Source organism: Gymnogyps californianus, chromosome 2 (assembly GCF_018139145.2).
Source record: "Gymnogyps californianus isolate 813 chromosome 2, ASM1813914v2, whole genome shotgun sequence".
NCBI classification, from domain to species: Eukaryota; Metazoa; Chordata; class Aves; order Accipitriformes; family Cathartidae; genus Gymnogyps; species Gymnogyps californianus.
In genome coordinates, this window is record NC_059472.1 from 91,556,355 (window position 1) to 91,575,161 (window position 18,807).

General features: G+C 39.6%; 1 protein-coding gene across 1 annotated transcript in view; it reads left to right on the top strand.

Annotated features, from left to right (window-relative positions):
- The first annotated feature begins 1,881 nt into the window (after positions 1-1,881).
- Positions 1,882-18,807, top strand: part of MYLK4 (myosin light chain kinase family member 4) — a 68,984-nt gene continuing 52,058 nt past the window's right edge. Inside the window, exons 1-3 of the mRNA XM_050890891.1 lie at positions 1,882-2,000; positions 3,673-3,931; positions 4,153-4,215. Coding sequence (XP_050746848.1) covers positions 1,882-2,000; positions 3,673-3,931; positions 4,153-4,215 — 441 coding nt within the window. The remainder of the gene's footprint in view (positions 2,001-3,672; positions 3,932-4,152; positions 4,216-18,807) is intronic.

Consider the following 18,807-nt stretch of genomic DNA (forward strand, 5'->3'; position numbering starts at 1 on the left):
GCCCTCTGCCCCTGCACTCTCAGGGCATTGCGGGGAAATTGCTCACAGGCAGAGGGCAGTCCGCCCTTAGTTGTGTCTGTAACCCGTGCTACTGTTTTTCTACCTTGACATAAGATGTTGAAAAATCTACTTGGGATGCGCAGTATCTCTGTGGTCTCTCAGGCCGCGATTCCAGGGCAGCTTCGGGTTGCTATTGCTGGCTTGGTGGTGTGCAGGTTTCCAGCCAGCATGCTGCCTCGGTGGGGTTGTGCAGCCAAGCGTGGGGAAGGAGTGGGAGAAGAGCAAGGCCACGCTGGCCCCGTTAAAATGGCCTGAAGTGCTGTGGAGCTACTTTGGGGTCACGTTGATCAGTATTGTCAAGGTCTGTGTATTTGGGGGTCCACCTGGTTGTTCGTTGAAATATGTGAAAACTTCATTCTCCGTTGAAGAGCTACCAAGAAATTATTATTTTTTTTTAATAAAGAAAATACATCTCTTCTATTATGCAGAACTTAGGGCAGGTTGTATTTGAAAGAAAAGCATAGTAAGCAGTACCATTCACATCCTAATTTACCACCTGAACTTGACCCACTGGTAATTCTTTCCACATTACATCTTGTTTTCTTTCTTAAATTATATATTTAGGTTTAATTATGTACCGTTACATAATCGTTCCCAGCTTGTAAAATTCAGGTCAGTCTAATGTCAAGATGTATTAGGTGGTAAACAAGTCAGGCTACTGGCTAACGGTACCTGTCCCCAGGCTTGAATTTTGAAAATGGCTGGTTTGCAAATGGCCAATGGGTCAGAAATAAAGTTTTTATTTGAACTGAAGATGGAGGCCAAAGGACTGAGTTTCGAGCGAAGTGCTTTACGGCCTGCCGTGTATGCCTAGTTCTGGCTGAAGAGGTTACAATCTAAGAACAGGTGGTGAAAGAAAAAGGGGTTGTTTGTGGGTTCTTCTTTTTGGCTGATACCTATTTGCCTGCCCATTTCTATTTCTAACCAGTTTTATAAACATTTACTGCACTGTTTATATTTTTATTGTGCAAATTTTGTTACTTTATTGTTTATATTGTGCAAATTTATTTATTTTCTGCTATTGGACAGAACAAGCAGTAGGACTGTAGGTATATACCCCCTGTACATACAGCTAGGCAAGTTTCTGTGGTTTTATGACGTGTGTGTGGTTTCTGAGCATGTAAGTGAAGATTTGGTTCATGAAGCAAGCTATTTTGCTTAAAGTGAGAGATTGGCTTGCTGAAGACGACCCAGAAGAAAGCATCTTCCAGGCCAAAGTTGGGGAATGTAAATGATGGGGGGAAGGTTTTCACCCTTCTTTGGGGGAAACGGAGCTGAACACCCATTTGAACATTTTTTTTTTCTTTTTCCTTTTAATAAGGTGGAAGGCCATAGCCTCCCATTGCTCAGTGGCACATGACCAGGGTGGGATTGCTTCTCTGGGACTGTGGAGGAGGCACTTGCAAACAAATTGCTCTGTGTGCACCTCAGAAACTTTCCGTTGTTTATCGTACTGTTTCAGGGATATATTAAGGTAATAATGGGGGAAAGGGCAATCACATTTGGACTCAATCCTAGTCTCTGGTTGGTAGCAGAGCCCAGTAATACTTTCGGGTTTGCCATCCCACTAATATTTTCCCAGATAACTGACGCATTGGTCAGCTTGAAGGAACAAGGTGTCCTTTCAGTAGGACATGTCATTCTCATTAGATGGATGGCCGCATTTGGTGATCATAACCTAGAGGATGATGTGCTCTTTGAAGAGCTATGGAGAGCCTGAATCAACTTTCCTTGGTTGCAGTCATGTCAGGCCATCAGGCCAGAAGTAGTCTTCACAGCCAGGTCACTCTAAAACACTCTGAGATTTGAGTGGCTGGAGACATGGAGGCAGCAGGAAGGCGTCTGGAAACATCACCTGTTTTTTCTGACAGCTTTGGAGTATGTTGCATCACCCCTTGGTGTGGAGTAGATCAAAGGATCTGTAGAATAATGGCTCGAAGGTTAGACTGAGCCCTTGTGGTATGTCACCTGCAATTGTCAGTGCGTTTAGGAAAACGCAAGAACCTGCTCTTGAGAAACAGGGGAAGAAAATCTTGTAAAGTGTCCTTTCACCTGAAGGGGGTGGAAGGGGATGCCAGAGCCATGAAAGCTGGTGATTGAGGCTAGAAGCAGCAGACCTGGCGTTTTTACATACCGGGTGTATGACTTCTTTAGATGATGAATGTCTTACAGTCCCATGCTGGTGTCCCTGCATCTCACATATTAACAGCGTGCTCTAGGGCTGCAATAATGCGGTAGCAGGGATCTCTTTGGAAGGCTCATTTGCAAGCTGCAAGCTTGCGCTGTCCTTTGCTGTCCATCATCTATAAATGTCACCACTAGCAAGCCACTCCGTGTGTCACATGTGATAGCACGTGGCATCTTTTGCATCTGGGAAGAGTTTGGAGGGCTAACTAGGGGCAGTGCAGTTAGCTGATGTAGGTATACATCTAACCTGTTGCGTATGCACAGATGTGGGGTCAAAACACAGGAACATTTTCTGTTGGAAGGTGTTCGGGTAAAGATAACTGATTTAATTGGGTCTCTGGTTGTACACTGAAAGCTGTTTCTCTGTGCTGCTAATGACTGTAAGGTTGTATATACATTTGTAATTATGCCATATAGTTTATGGTATTTATGCAAGTTAAAAGTGAAAACCATGAGCTGTGTAATGAGATTGACCAGATCAGCGTTCTGGAGCTAAAGCATTAGCGCCATGCTTTTGTAGCTGGGTTGCCAGTACAGTGAAGGAAGGGTTGCAATAATAACAATTAAAACATTTTTTTCCTCTATTTCCTGAGTCTACACAGAGTTGCTAGTGAAATTTTAGAGTAGTTTCTCTTACTCTTATAAAATTAGTTGTGCAAAAGGATGTATTTTCCAAGTGTAACCAAGTGATTACTTGGGGGGAGGAACCCACCACCTTACTGTGGAATAAAAGCCCTTCTACAGAGAATTAATCAAAACTAACAGCTTGACTTGCAATAACTTTCCAGCCAATCTTACCATTAGGCAAGCCTCAATGATCCTACATCATATAAGTACTAGGCACATAGTGAGGGCCTACAGTGGGAAGGAACCCAGCTGAGGACTGTGCTCTTCTGCAGCCTTCAACAGAGGGCCCAAAATCACCACCATTTTGGCAATTACCTATTTTCGTGGTATAAGGTAGTGGGAAGAGAGGGAAGGACTGTGTTCAGGCCTAAACCACTTTGTTTAATATTTAAAATCTTAATGGACTTAATAACAGGGTCCTCGCATGTCAACTTGCTGGAACTGCAACGGAGAACACATTGAGCAACAGGGAACCACTGAAGTGGTTAAAAAGTGGGGCATGATCCTTAAGCAAGGTCTGCAAGCAACAGCAATATGTATTGATTTGGTAAACAGTTTCTATGAACAAATTAAATTACATTGGTCTTGTAGCCGGCTTGAATTATCTGGTGTTGAATGTAGATGAGCAGGTAGAATGGTATCTGTGAACAGCTAGTGCTGTTAACTCTGTATTTGTGTATTGATTCAGAGAGTATAAGGAGAGAGAGTTGAAATATAAAGTATTGCAACAATGGCAGTTTTCTAAGCTAAAATGCATGAATAACACTGATGCCTCTTATTTGTCTTTCTCTTGTACAGCCAAGAAGGAGGAGAAATCAGAAGTTACAAGTGTTCACTGGTTTACGAATCTAAGGTGGAGAGGAAAACAGACAGTAAATTAACTGGGCATAGTATGAAGCTACTTAAGATTAACAGGCTGGAAGAGATCAATGCACGATACAACAGCAACAGACTGGAAAAAACAGCGTTTTTTCAGAGCATGGAAAAAATGGAGAGGACTAGAAGCTTTCAGGAAGAAAAATTCAGTGAATTCGATCCTGGAACAGAAGATGAAAAGGTAACTAACTAACTGCATAATTAATTTTGCCTTCCCAAAGCACTGTCCTTTCTTCTTTCAGCTAGTTAGAGAGTTTACTATGTGTGTTTCCCAGTAGAGTTGAATTTTTCATTATCACCTGTGAAAATGTATTGCAGCTGTGAGAGACTGGTCAGCATCTTTTAATACTTTGGATTCATAGAAGTGAGCACATGTGTTTTTATTCTGGGGTTTATTTACAGCTGGACTTACATTCAGAAGTTGTAAAGAAGTTGTGTGATTCTGCAGCTCTTCAAAATCAGAAGGTAAACATGGATTTTGTTGGATTCATGTTTTGAAAGCATTTGTCCTATCTAACAGTTCTGGAGTTAGTCGGGACTGAATGAATCCCATGGAAAGAGCAGATTTCACAAAGGAACTAAGGCAGCTTTCTTCTTTGCTCCCCATTAACTGGGGAGCAGGGCATGGTTACATGCTGCATGCTATGCTTGCAGGGCTGAGTGTTGTCCGGTGTAGCTCTGTGCTGCACCTGTCTCCAGTAAGAATGGTGCTGGGCATCATAGTATGGGGTCTCTGGCAGGAAAATGACTCTGTGATCAGCCAAAATGCGTTTAGAAATAAGAATACGTTTCCTTGTATAATGCTTTTTCTATGGGAGAGTCTAGAGGAGCCAGTATTTTTATTGACATGTCATTTAGACAAGAACTGAGGAAATCTGCTTGCAATAGGGCAATGAGAAATTAATTTTACACACCAGTTTGTGAAAAGACTTGAAAAATTTGTGCTGTGGCTGTTTGTGTACTGATTGTGCTGATATGGTAGAGCAGTTTTTCAAGTATTCTGAATATTTTTGTTTTCAGATTGATACCCTGGAGCATTGGTGTAAAGTAAATTTCATGATGTTTTCATTTGTATTCACAACTCGTGAAGTTGAATTTTTGATATTTCTTAATCTACTGGGTCTCTTTTGTAGAAAATTATTCTAGACTTCAGGAAGCTACTGCAATTTTTACTTTGTAGAGAAAGCAAATGATCTGTACATTAAAACAAACAAAGCATGTCTCATGTAAGTAGGATGTGTTTATTTTAGAGAGTTTCATTTAGTGCTACAGTGAAAATGAGAATTAAAGAAAAATAAATCTGGGTGATCGGGATTTGGAGGATGTTATTGTCTCTTTTAAGATAGTGTTCTTCCAGTGTGAAAATCACAAGTTGCACAGGTGAGAGAGTAAAAACTGCTGTTGCTGCCATGTAGCTCTTCCTCTGAGTTTTGTCTCTTTATGGTCAGGAAAAGGGCTATGAGAGCTCCTTTGCCTGTGTTAATGTATCTTAGTTTAATGATGAATCACAGATAGTAGCTGAGGTGGTGGGATTTTTCCCCACTTTTTGCTGCAAAGTCTCTAACTCAGTGCCTTGATGTTTGCTTCTTCAGTCTAATGGTTGGAACTGGCTCTTTGTTAAGAGCACTCTAAGAAAAGTCAGGGAGGGTTTGGAGGTGCAGTATGGGAGAAAGGAGTACATTTAGAAGATGAACAGCTGGTGGCTAGTTGCAAGCTGGAGAAATAGCTCTGTATTCCCATTTTAGCTCACCAGTCTCCTGGGGACAAGACTTCAAAGGTGAAAGGCAGTCCAGCTGAACTCTGGTAATATACCTCACTGGAGTGAGGTTTCCAGATACATAAACATCAGTTATATTTTTCCTAAGCTTTTAAAACTTAACTGTTACACAAATTTTTTAGGAATTTCTCGATGGGATACAGAATTGGGCCCTAACTGTGCTGTTAATGTTGATGAAAGGAAAACCAAGACCTTCATTTGGAAGGTCTTTGCTTGGTCTGCTTGCCTGACGAGCGGTTTTATTGTACTGATCAGGAAAGGAAAGAAAGAAGATTGTGCTGGCAGAAAATACAGTAAACGTTGCTCAGGTGTATGCATTTGCATATGTATATTGTGGGCATATGTATGTAATTTCTGTGGGTGAAGTCCTGCTCACTTTGAAAGCAGTGACAAAACATCCATTCACTTCAGTGGGAGTGGGTTACAGCTCAAGAGACTATCTAGAAGAGAGTGGTCAAAGTGTGTGCTTGCTGAAAGAAATAATGCTGTCTGAAACTGATTATGATTAAAGAAGAAATTGATCCCCTTCCTCAAAACAACTATTTTTCTAGATATTTTTTATAAAATAAGAAAACACAATTTTCATCTTTCCATACAGTATATTCTTGTAAAGACAAAAACCTAATTAAAAAAAAAAAAGACTTTCAGAGCCATTAAAATACAACTATGGAAAGCAAACCCAGCAATTGTTGACCATCAATTATGAATAATGACTTTACCCTGTAATGGACGTCTTGGTGCTGTCAAGAAGCTGTGGTGTTGCTGTCCTCTAGATGGCACTCTTTGCTCTCTACCACGACCATTTTGCTCTTGGAGAGAATGACTAAGAATAACTCATGACAAAACTGCTCTTTACCTGCTTTACATGTGTTTTGTTCAGAATGTCCTCTTGCCCCCCATTTGTACAGTTGGCAGCACGTGTCTTTGTATCTTGGCTAAGTTCTGTCCTCAGGAATGAACACAAAGTTTTGCTTCAGGTTATACACTAACAAGTGAAAGACATTTTGTTCTATAGGAATAGTTTTCATGTGTGAGAACCAGATTAAAAAAAGAATAAAAATCCAGATCTGTCCTTAACCCATTGCCACACCAAGGGGTTGTGCTGGTCCAAGGGAGAGGGTCGCACAGGGTAGGAATAAGCAGGTATGAGAAGGTGAAACCACCTCTTTTGACAACAGCACCGGCTTATGCAAAAGTAAATTGATTGTGAAACTACCACACAATTTAGCCAGCTGCATTTGCTCCCGATGAGCTCCACGTTCCACACCTAGACTGCTTCTGATGGCCCAGCCAAAGCTGCACGCTGTTGGTCAGCAAACCTGCAGTCTCTTCCTTCTGGCTCTTACTTGGTTAATGATGGGTGTGAGAATGCAATTCCAATTGTTCGATTTTGAATCACTATCTGAAATTAGGACACAAACTCCCTCTCCCTAATGACTGTTCAGTTTTAAATGCTGTAAAATGATCTTCTTCAGGGTCCGTGACTTGTTTTTAAACCCTGGCTCTACGATTCAGATGCGTGCAGCTTGATTCTTTTCTATTAGTAATGTTCAGAACTATAGAAGCTCCTGGGCTCCTATTTACCAAGTTAATAACAAAAGTAACCCACCCATGTTGGATAATAATTACATGACCACTTTTTCAGGAGAGCAATATTAAATAAACATTCAACAAAAGCTAAATCTAGTCCTAAGCGAAGCTTCAAAGCTTTCTGAACTCTGGCAGACCACCCAGGAAAAGAGATTTGAAATTCAGGGTATCTCCACAAGCATAATGCCACTGCTCTTAAAGTTCTTGCAACCTAGAGAGCTACAGCTACAACTGCAGTTCCTGTGGTTGAAGCTATTACTAGTCGGTAGTGTAACTGTAGGGTTTCTGGATCTTACCATTTTGCATCTACAAGGCTTAGCCATTACCTTGGCTTACCATACATCTCTTTTACTTATTTGCTATGTGGTGCCAGCACATTCATTTGGGCAATATGCTGTGACAGTAGAGGTGCTCCCTGTGCATGTACATGAGCAAGGTTTCCTTGGAGGTGTAAGCATTGTGAAGGACCTCTAGCTAGAACTCAGATACAGTTGAACTATTGTGGGTAACGCATTACTTGCTGTCCACTGAGGGGTGGCGACTGATTGTTTGCACACTTAGTCTGCTGCAAAATGGAAAGAAAAGGCATTGGTAAAACTCATTGATTTAAATGTTTCTTTTACTATGATTTTACCTTACATTTGCAGAGTTGTACTCTAGTCATTTACTGCAGTTCAGTTCATAAGCTGAGATGTATTAAATTAGTTAAACCACAGTCTTATGTACCAGGATAGAATTTATCCCATTATTAGTAAAAGTAAATGCGAATCCTAACATTTGCTAAAAAAATGTGACTTTGTCATTTGCAACTTACTGTTGTATGAGCCATAACCTGTAGTAGCTCTACTGCCCTTGCTGTCCTGCTTGAAACAACAGAAGTGGCAAGAAGCAGAGCTGCTCTTTCCTTGCTGCCATATTTAAGGGCTTCTTAGTCCTGCTCTTTTAAGGAAACAGTAATTTAATAAGGATTAAACCTCCCACTAGCTAGTTTTATTTGAATAGATAGTTGCTATGCCAGTTCATTTTGAAGTTCTGGAGACATTTGGAATACTTTCAGTTCAGGACAGGTGTTTGTTTTCTTTTCTTTTTTTTTTTTTTTTTTTCCTTTTACAAAGGTGGAAAAAATACTTCTCATTGGTATTTTGTTTCTTGAGTTGGCAATACAATTTTCCATGCGAAAGTATCCCTTTGATGATATTCTGAAAACAGTTTAAGGACTAACTTTTAAATATTTAGCCCAGCAGGAACTACTGGATATACTGAGTATTTGGTGTTCAGTTAAGCTAGGCCTGGGAGTGGCTAATTGTCTTCTAATTCCTTGTCTCTAGTCAGAAGGTGATCAGCCTTGTCTCCTTTGAGCCTTCTTTCTCCCCCTCGACCACCACCACAATTTCTCTAGCAGTTACTTTCTCTGCAGCCTCTGTGTTGGAAATGACTGTGGTGGTAGCAATACCTTTGCAAGTTCCATTTTCCAGGGGAGGCCAGAGTCATGGCAGTATTTTGAACAGGGGAAAAAAATGATCACTGTTGCATAATTTACCCAAAATAACTTTCCTCTGCCCCCAAACACTGTTCAAGATATTGATCTAAATATTTTGACAGAAACCTATTTCTTGTTTTACAATTTTAATCAAGAATGACTCTTTAACAAAATCCTGCAAGGGATTCTGTGCATTTGCAGTGAGACTTCTTAACTAATGAAGAAGAGAACAAAACTGTCAAGGCTTTCTTCAGCCTTGAAATCAGAGCACCATGTCTAAAGCTTGGCTTGATATGGCCAGAAAAGTGTAAGTGGACTTCAGCCAAGTTTGGGCCCAGTTTTTTTTAACAACCTCCTTTTCAGTTTGCTTGAAATGCTATGAGGCACCGTGTTGCCAACCTCAGCCTGGTGCGGCTTTACAGAATATCCTTTCTGTGGTGTACTCTTCAGGTCCCAAGTTCATGGCATTCTGTTGTCATGTGGCAATGTGTGAGATTCCATGATTTCAGGCAGCTTTGTTTTACTTAGTGTTCCCACTTCCCATGCTCGTGAGAATATATGTCTGTCTTTCTCACAAAGAAAGAGAGGAGTATCAAGGTGTCCCGACTGGAAAAAAACCACAACTAAACCCACCCCCTGCAACATAACAACTACATAATAATTCAAAATGTGACTTGAGAGTGCTCTGAAGTCTCAGAAGCCAGAAGTTGACTAAGGAAGGGACAACAGTCATTATAACTTTTTAATCTCTTGAATTTTTCAAATGATGTCATGATTTTTGTAGTTTGATTTGTGAATTTTTAGTACTTGAGATTTCCGGTACTCATATTTCTCCATAGCCAGAGGGAGTGTTGTAAATTCTTTGCTTATTCACCTTTTGATCAGATAAATACACAAGCAGAGAAGAAATGGCACTGTTTCTTCTTACTGCTTCATCTTCCACAATGGCTGTTAGTGCTCTGTAATTATGGGCACCTGTTGCACATAAGATGTATAATCCTTATATATAAGGATTCCTTCCTTATATATAGACCTAAGACCTTATGTAATGGTTCTTCACAATCCTTATATATATCCTTATATATAAGACAATAAATCTTGACATGCTTTGTTTTTCAGATTTTTAGTTTTCTATCTCTAGAAGTAAAACAGCTTCCCTGGGCTTATAATGGAGCTGGTAGCAGGATTTTTTTATTAAAGTTGCTTACCATTTCAAATTTTAAGATCCTGTTTTCATTTGTTAAAAAATTTCCCAGGTTTTGGCTGCCCAAGCCAAAATTTTCTATGCAGAATTTGTATCATGTTGAATTGCTTGGGAAAATTCAGCAGAAGCAGTCTGTTTCTGGAAGTTTTAGGGGAAAGAAGATACCTTGATGATACTGAAACTCTCACATCCTTGTGGCTGAAATGATCGGGCACCTCCATCCTTTGGATCAAGGACTTGATGGTTGGCAGGTGAGCAGATGCTGGATATGAGATGGGGAGACAGCTAGGACCTGCTTTCTGCAAGGTGATGGTTTGGATATGGGAGCAACGTAGATAGACTTTACAAGCACAGGAACAGAAGGGACTGCAGACAGTAAAGCCGTGGCATGTCAAACTGACCTTCTTGTGCACGTGCACCATGACACATTTTAAGTGATTGTCTTGAATTTTGCTCTTTGGGTATTTTTTTTTCCATTTCTTGCCTATTAAAAGGGAAAAAAGATGACCAGTGGCCTGAACTGCTAACCGCAAAGGGATTGCGCTAACAGTTTGCTTTCGTTTGAGTAGTTCTGGAATGTCAGAGTAATTGCCTGTCAAGTCCATGCAATACATATCTCATGTGTAGATCCATGCACCTGTTTCACGCTTGTCAGTAGGCCATCACTTCTTTTCCTTATAGGTTCAGGGAATGTGTTGAAGTGTGAGATCGGATCCTGCTCTGTGTCCAAGCCTTGTCTAGCTAGGTGGTACTTACAGAGCTGGGGAGGGTTTTGAGGGTACCTGCCAAATTGCATCTGCTAGAACAGGAGAACCAAGTTAATCAGTTGATTAAAATAAAGGTTATGGATCTACCCCTGCAAAGAAATGCTGCCTGGATTGCAGGTAGTTTCTGCCTTTTGGCTTCGGATCTCTGGCACACCTTGTGGACTGTGTTAAGCTGTGGAAGAAAGAAAGAGATCCCTGCATCTGGAAATGCACAGGTAGTAGATATACTTTTAATAAGTTAGATATATTTCACTGATCAGTATTGATATTGTTTAATTGGATGAATGCTGCTTGTGTTCAGATGTAGCCAGTTAAACCTATCTGTTTTTTCATGGAGCGGCACATATTCCTCTCTTTTATGAGTCTATCTGGCAGTAAATCCTAGACAGTTGATGTGCTTTTTAGGAAGATGCATCTCTCCCCTTGCTGTCGGAGTGCTTTGTCTTGCCATTAAAACATGATGCATCCTCTAGTGACCTCTACTGGGTGCAGTACAAGGGATTGCCTCAAGGTTACTTACCCTCTTTGGCCACGGTGGGAGCAAGGTTGCCAGCCCGTCTTGTTGTGGGACTCGGAGATCCCCAGTAAGGCTCATGCCCGTTATTTTCCTGTTGTTGTCAAGTGAACGTAGCAGTATCTCCCCAAAGAACTAGCATCACTAGTTATTACATCACTAGATGTTGGAGTCAAAGATAGTATGTACGTTTGCTCTGATTTCCCAGAAAGTAATACAGTGCATGACCCGTCATGTTTGAACTCAAGAGCTTTTAGAACAATTCTTAACAGGAAACATTGCTTAAACAAAAGAAATATATGAGCTTAGAAAGGCAAAAAGGAAGACACTTGTTCTAAAGTAGCTCCAAGGATGTAGATTGCTGGAATGCTTAGGATTTTAATTAGTTTGCTGCGAATGAATTTTTTTTTCTTTCTGAAAGATCTGAAGAGATCCACCTGCAGAATCTCAAAACTGATTTCATGTCAAAGGTTTGAGATCTGAAAAGTCTGCAAGCTCACACTTGCATATTCTTCTAGTACTATTAGCCAAAAGAGCTACGACCTAGTGTGTCAATATATAACAGAATTTTTCACACATTGTGTAAGGAGCTCACAGGACAGTGATAAGGAGAATAATTTAATTATTACTACACATATCAGCACTCAAGATTAGTAAGATTCATAAAGAAATAAAAGAAAGCAAAAAAAAAAAAATTGTAGAATTCTTTGTATGCTCTTCCATGATGACCTAAGAAGCTCATATGAATGTCCTCTAATCTATCAGAAAATTGTTCTTTCAGAAATCTGTACTAATATTTTTCTCAGTAAAAGCAAACCAGCCAGATTTTATTAAGGTTTTTGATGCTGTTTCCATTTATACTGATTCTGCTTCTATGACATATATGCATGGATAAATAGAAAGAAAGGAAAAACTGAGGGGACACTCAGGAAGTAAAAGCATGTTAGAAATGTCTTTATTCATGTTGTTAATCAATTTGGTAGTGTCAGTTACTGAATGATAATTTTTTTTTAAATGTTCACTTTAAGTAATGATCTTTAAGTCCATTCTTTAGCCAACTTGATAGAAGATGAAGAAGTAGCTTCAACCAGTAGAATGGTTCAGTACCATTCTGTCAAGGAGAATGTTGTCCCTGATATGCAACTCTGTTGAATCTAAAGTTCAGTCACATTCAATTACTGAAACCACCAACAGTGTAGAATTGTGCATTTCATGCAAGACGGTCAAACGAGTGGTAAAGAGAAGATAATTAATAGACTTATGAAAACATACTAGCACTCTGTTCTTTCTATAAAGTTGTTTCTGTAGATTCACTGGCAAATAAAAAAAATCAAGTCTGTGGTGGTGGTTTGCATTTTGTCTCTGATGCAGTCTGAAGCTGTTCCTGCACTCACAGATGAGCTTGAAAAAAGATCCACTTTTTTGTTTATGCCTAGCTCACTAAGATTTTGCATTTTTTCTTGGGTGAATTGTTTGTAAGGAAAAAGAAGTTAATTTCATTTCACTGTCCTATTTTTATTGCACTTCTACTGTTTTGTTACTGTCAATTTATTTTCCAGTTTTTAAGACCTTAGGCCAGTGTATTAAATGGTATTTGTTAGCAAGAGAACTATATCCATTGCATTGCGAAAAAAACAGATTTTAAAATACCCTCCGTTAAGAGTACCAAAGATTGCTTTCTAGTCCTTAGCTGCACTAAAGTATTTTTTTTCCCTAATTTTGCGTAAGTCAGTGACTGTCAGAGCTCTTTGCCAGTTTTGTTGCACACGTCGTGAACCCACTTTTGAAATTCAGAATGGTAACATCTGTCAGACATTTGTTTTTTGATTGCTCTGCATATAAGTTACACTTGCTCTTTTGAGTTAAAAGGTCTCTGATGAAGTGCAAGTTTCCCAGGCTATCTCATAAGTCCTCATACATAGCAGGGTGGTGTGGACTCAGAAGTATTTCAAGAGCAGGGCAAGTGTCCTTGCCAGGGACTGGCAGTAGGGCTGTGCTCGTGCAGGGACTCCTGGATAATCTGAATCCTTAGCTTTGGGAGGAAATGAGCCAACAGCAGCCTGAGACCAAGATTGCTGTCATCTCAGGACCCCATGGCATGTCCATTCCAGAGTCATCCTTCGCCCTCTCTTTCTAGGGAAGTATTGTTGTCAACTGCAAGTAAACAGTTCCTAGAGCTCCCTTGTTCCTCTGCATGCTGATATGTGTCCTGTGGCTCTCAGGCCTGTGAAGGTTTGGACACATGGCTGATGTGATCAGAAAGGCTGGTGATCTCAATCAGAGTTCATATTTGAGAATGGTAATTCCTTAAACTCCCAAAGTGAGGAAAGAAGGGGGATGGGATCTAAAGAGCTCTATGGGTCTTGCTCACTTTTCTGTGGTCTTGGAGAAAATATGAGTTTGGCTTCCTAAGGGAACAGTGCTGCCCTTTGGTCATGATGCTCCTTCCTCAAAGGAGCATTAATTGAGAAGGAAAATTTAGAGCTATAACAAGTAACTTTTAGTAAATCCATTTTCTTTCTGTGTGTGATACTACAGCAGAATACTACTGCCAGTGACAGGTAACTGTACTTTTTGTAAGCCTGTATCTATTCAGTGGGTTGTAAAGGGCCTTTGGTAATAATTATATGTGTTACTATGAGCAAGCAGAGACCCTAACGGAGATTGTGTGAGGCACAGTACAGGTCGGATCCACTCTACAGAATTCATTGTCTGAACAGCTGGATAAGGGAGAAGTAAAATGAGAAACAGGTACAGAGATGGATGAAGAGTCTCCTCAGGTCATGGTCTCAGTCAGTGGCATCTGTACAGATACATCTGTAATATGAAAATGAAATTGCTGACTCTCTGTCTAGTATCCTCTTTACATAGCTATATGCCAAGATCTGAGGGGAGGCATGCCTCCAAACCCTCAGCCTACTGGATCCCAGCCATTTCATGAATGCTGATTACTTTGCAAAGGTTCTGCACGCCATTTGGTCCAGGATCTAAAATGTCAAAAATCTGTAGCAGCTTCTAGATGTTTCCTTTATTTTTCTGGTGTTCATGTACATGCAATTCACTCCTTCCTCCCCCAGTTCGTGCTCCTTGGTTTTTATTTAGATCCTATGAATACTGTGGTGAGAGGTTTATCATAAGTCACATATTCCAAAGGTTAAAACATACAAAAATCATATCAGTTTTGCTATAGCAAAAGCGTAGATATTTATTACAGTGTAAAAAATGTTGAATCTTGTTTGTCTTGCCTTAAAAACTCCTCTTTGACCTTAGATGCATGGCTTAGCAAAGAATTCTTTTGGCCGTGATCATTCAAAGGTGTCTTGTTACAGGTTACCTACCCAGCCAATTTGTAATATACACGGAGGTGCAGGGAGATACATCCACACTGTCCCTGTGACATTTCTCTTCTGGCGCCCTTGTGCAATGTCTAGTGGACACGTTTAGCAGAAGTCACGGTGCAGAAGAAGTGACTTTCCAGTGCTGAGTGCAGCGTGAGGATTCCAAACAAGGGCCCTTGTATAGGAGAGGTCACATTTCTGTCACCTCGAATGGAAACCTCACGTGTAATGAGTATTTTGAGGAGTTGAAGATCTTCATTTTTCCCCTTATATGGACAATACAATGTAATTTCTGGTGTTTGGTCCTTCTATGTTTGCTGAAAATGGTTTATTTTTCACTCCTGAGTTAAACAAATCCCTTAATGCTTATATTGAAAACATAGCTGTTTGTTAGGCATGCGTTGTAGAGTATATAAGGGAGGATTTTTTTTAAGTACTACGTAGTCAAGTACTTTTAAGTGCTTGATTGACATTTACAAATGAAATTCCTGAGAGAAATGAAAATGGGGCTCTATAATATGCCCTTATGCTAAAGAAAGCACACAGGATGTTGTTACAATACACATAAAGGAATTTCTTATTGATACTAAAAAGAGAAGAGAGAGTATTTTTCCATAGTTCCCTGTCTTCAAGGCTAACTAAGCAGACGTACTGGTACACAAGATTTCCCTAACTCCATGCCTGGACTAAACAGTGATGGAGCAGATACATGGGCAGATAGGTTTAATTTCAGCTATGACCCTATCTAGTTATAAACCTGTCTAGTTGACCTCATATCTTAAATAGTGACTGTAGTTGAAGACGATAGGAGAAAATTGCAGCCTTTTATCTTAACTATTGGCAGTGAGAAAACAAGGTGCAGGATGATTTTCTGTTGACTTTTGACAGTGCCACAGCCCTTAATATCATCATTACATTTTAAAGGACCTGTTCACCAAGAGAATTGTTGCTTTTGTCAAACCACTTTCTGCTGTCTTTCTGAAATTTGTGGTAGACACACGCTTGGTAGTTCTAAATCTGGAGAAATTGCCTAAAACCTCTTGGTCCTGCATGTTTTAGACCATCCCAGAGGTGTCCTAGGTCTCTTATTTATACCTACGCTATGTATTTCTTCCAACTCATATGTTAACAGGCTTTATTATGGTGTCGTAAGAAACCTGTTCTATTCTATAAGAATAGAAATGTACCGTATGGAAATGTAGCTTGCTGGTGAGGGCATCTAAAGAGTTGGAGAGTCTAAACATAAGTCCATATAGCACCACTAAAATGGAAGAATGAACAAGGTTATGAAGATTAGAACAAATGAATCAGACATATTGACTAAAACTATTAACTTATGTTTCTATAAAAAGGTATTTTTATTTTATTCACTTCTAACCCTCTAAGCTGTCCTTCTTTCAAGACAATATTCTAGCTGCAAAAGGCAGATCTGTCTCCCTGTTGCAGCTTTCCGGCAATACGTCCAAGATCTGTATCTTTAAACTCCATTGTGTACGTGCTTCATTTTTAGTTGTAGAATAACTCACTGTTTGTTAAAATAGACACACACACAAAAGTATGGATTTATCCAAATACTTAAATTGCCCAGGTTTTTGAAGGTATTTTCTCTTCATTGTCCTGATTCCACATACAACTACTGCCTCTCCTGTCATGTTAGTTACTGGGTTTGTTAAACACAGTATTTACAGTGCTTTCCTTGCTGTAAGGAGAACACCTTGTACACGTAACGCTGCATAATAAAATCTTTATTACAAATCTTTATAATAAAGTTGTACAGCAAATATTAGTTTTAAATTCAACTGTAAGTCACTTATTAAAAATTGTTTACATTTATCAGGCAAGTACTCCAGAGAACAAGCATGAAAATCTTTAGCTAGGAATTCGTGGTTGGAATTCCTAACAAGTCAAACAGATTTTATTTAATGATCTTCTTAAAGAATCCCTATGAAATATTTTCTGGCTGCCACCAACTGCCAATAGATTGATTCAAGATGTTTGTGAGGGCTAGTGTGGGACTTGTCAAGAAAGCTTGTGTGATGCCTCTTTGCACTATTCCTGGCTCATGCCTGTGCTGTACGTGGTCCCCCTGCTTCATTAGCAGTAATTTCATGTTTGGTTGGATATTTCAGGAGGCCAGCTCAGGATGAGCATTTGCTCCTTAGTCCTCAGGCAATACAAACTTTCACTGCATTAGAGATTATTTATGGACACTGTGAGTGACAGTTGTCACATCAGAGACCTGACAGTCTAAGTAGGCAGGCTGTTACAGAACTGTATGGAGAAGCAGGGGCTCAGAGGGATGGAAAGAAGCCCCCAAGGTCACCCAACAGATCTGTGACAGGAGCAGGGCTATAAGCCAGACTTTCTGACTTCTAGGCCGGGGCCTGAGGCATACTGCTACTGCAGTGTGACTCCCTTGCAATGAAAGAAGTGTCTTCCTTATCACACCTGTTTCTTATATCTGGAATTGTATTTTCTGACACACATTGTATGAAAGCCTTCATGTTATTAGCTAGCATTTGCCAAGTATGTGGGAGATCTTCTTTTTTCCCCTCACAAATTCTCCAGTCATCTCCATTTCAGCATCATGTGACTGTGGTAGAGAAAATTGGCTTCTTAGCTATCTCTGGGTTCCAAAATCAGTGGAATGCTTAATTGAAAGAATATGGGTTGGCAATAATGATTTAAGCTCTATTTCCAGATCTGCCAAGTCTCCCATAGTTCCCAGGATCTCCTGCATCTGGAATCATACTCTTAATGTATGCAGTGTCTGGAACTATGAATCGTTTTCTGAAGTCTTCAGCAGACACCAAAGAAAAAATCAGACTCTTAAAAATAAAAAAACCCCTCCACATTATCTTTCACTTACATTTGACTTTAGAAACTGCATTTTGTGTTTTACCTTGTAAACCATAATAATTTATAGGGACCCATCAATGCAAGGAAGGTCAAGAGGAGAAGTGTGTGTCTGTAGTGTTATATACAAGTTTTATGAGCATGAATTTGGAATGGGAATTAATTTGAGTGTAAAATGAAACACTGAGGTTTATGCCAAACAAGTATTTTATAGAAAAAATACCCAAACATTGCTTTGGAGCATCTTTTTATCCATTGTTCAATATCTGTCCCTTTTTTTTTTTTTTTTTTCTTCTCAGCTTATAAAGGCATGCTTCCTTTGGTCTTTGTGGTACTCCACCATAGTCAAAAAGTGTCATTCAGTATTAGAAAGAACTAGATGAAACTAAAGCATAGCTTTCTGAACTACGTAAGACATTTAAAGTACTGCTATCTGTTGGCCAATTATAATTACAAAGAAGCAAGTACTGTTTGTTCCAGCGGAAAGCTGAGATTTTGTACCTTCCAGTGAGCTAAAATGACATGCTAAAGGATATGGCCAGAGATGCTTCACCATGTAGGTGGTCTTGGATTACACATTATTTACAGTGAGTCTATTCACATGCTTGAAGTTAAGCATGTGCTGAAATGCTTTGTTAAATCAAGGTTGTTAGGTATTATGTGTTTATTTACATTGAGGTTGTCTGAGCATACATCCAGTAAAAAGGCAATTACTCTTTCAAGGAGCTTATATTCTATGAGTAAATAAAAACAAAAGGAGAACGACACAACAAAGCAATGAAGTTATTTTCAGTGAACTTGTCTTTGTAGCTAGCCTTTGCTTAATCACATCAGAGGATTTTTTTCAAGCTGCTTCTGCAGGGTTTGGTTTTTGTTAGGATTTTGCTGTACCATGGATTGTGTGATAAGCCTTCTGTTGCTGATTCCTTGAAATAGGTTAAAGTGTAAAAGAATAAAGGGAAAGGTGAAAGATAGATCGGAGGAGCAAAGAAAAGCTGGCCCCTTTTTAATTTCTTTTTAAATTGTCAGAGACCCAGATTGCTTCTCTTTTACAGAAGTTCTCCATTTAGATCAAACCAGGCCAAACTCCTTTGGAGTTATTCTGGTTCACGCAAGCCAAGAACTGGTCTGCTGTGTTTCACTGAGCAGAAAATAAAGGATCCTGCATTAGGATGATTTCCCCCTTCCCACCAAAAAGTGGAATTTCAGTAAATAAAATGTGCATTTCAGATAGAACTTGCCCTGCTGCCACTGATTCATTGTCAGAATTGTGGTCAAATGGGAGTTTCAGTTGTATCCCTGAAATGTAAATTCTTTGGTTTATGAAGCTGGATTTTTTTTTTTTTTTTTTTTTTAAAGCCATTGGGAACTAGCCGGGCTCATTTCTCTTTATTCTTTTCCAGTGCTTTAATACTTATTTTCCCTGAAAGCGACCAAGGATCTCTGTTTTGTGAACATCAGCTGTTCCTTCTGATATTCATATCAGTAGGACTCCTACAATATGGGAGACAAGAACTTGGACTAACATCCC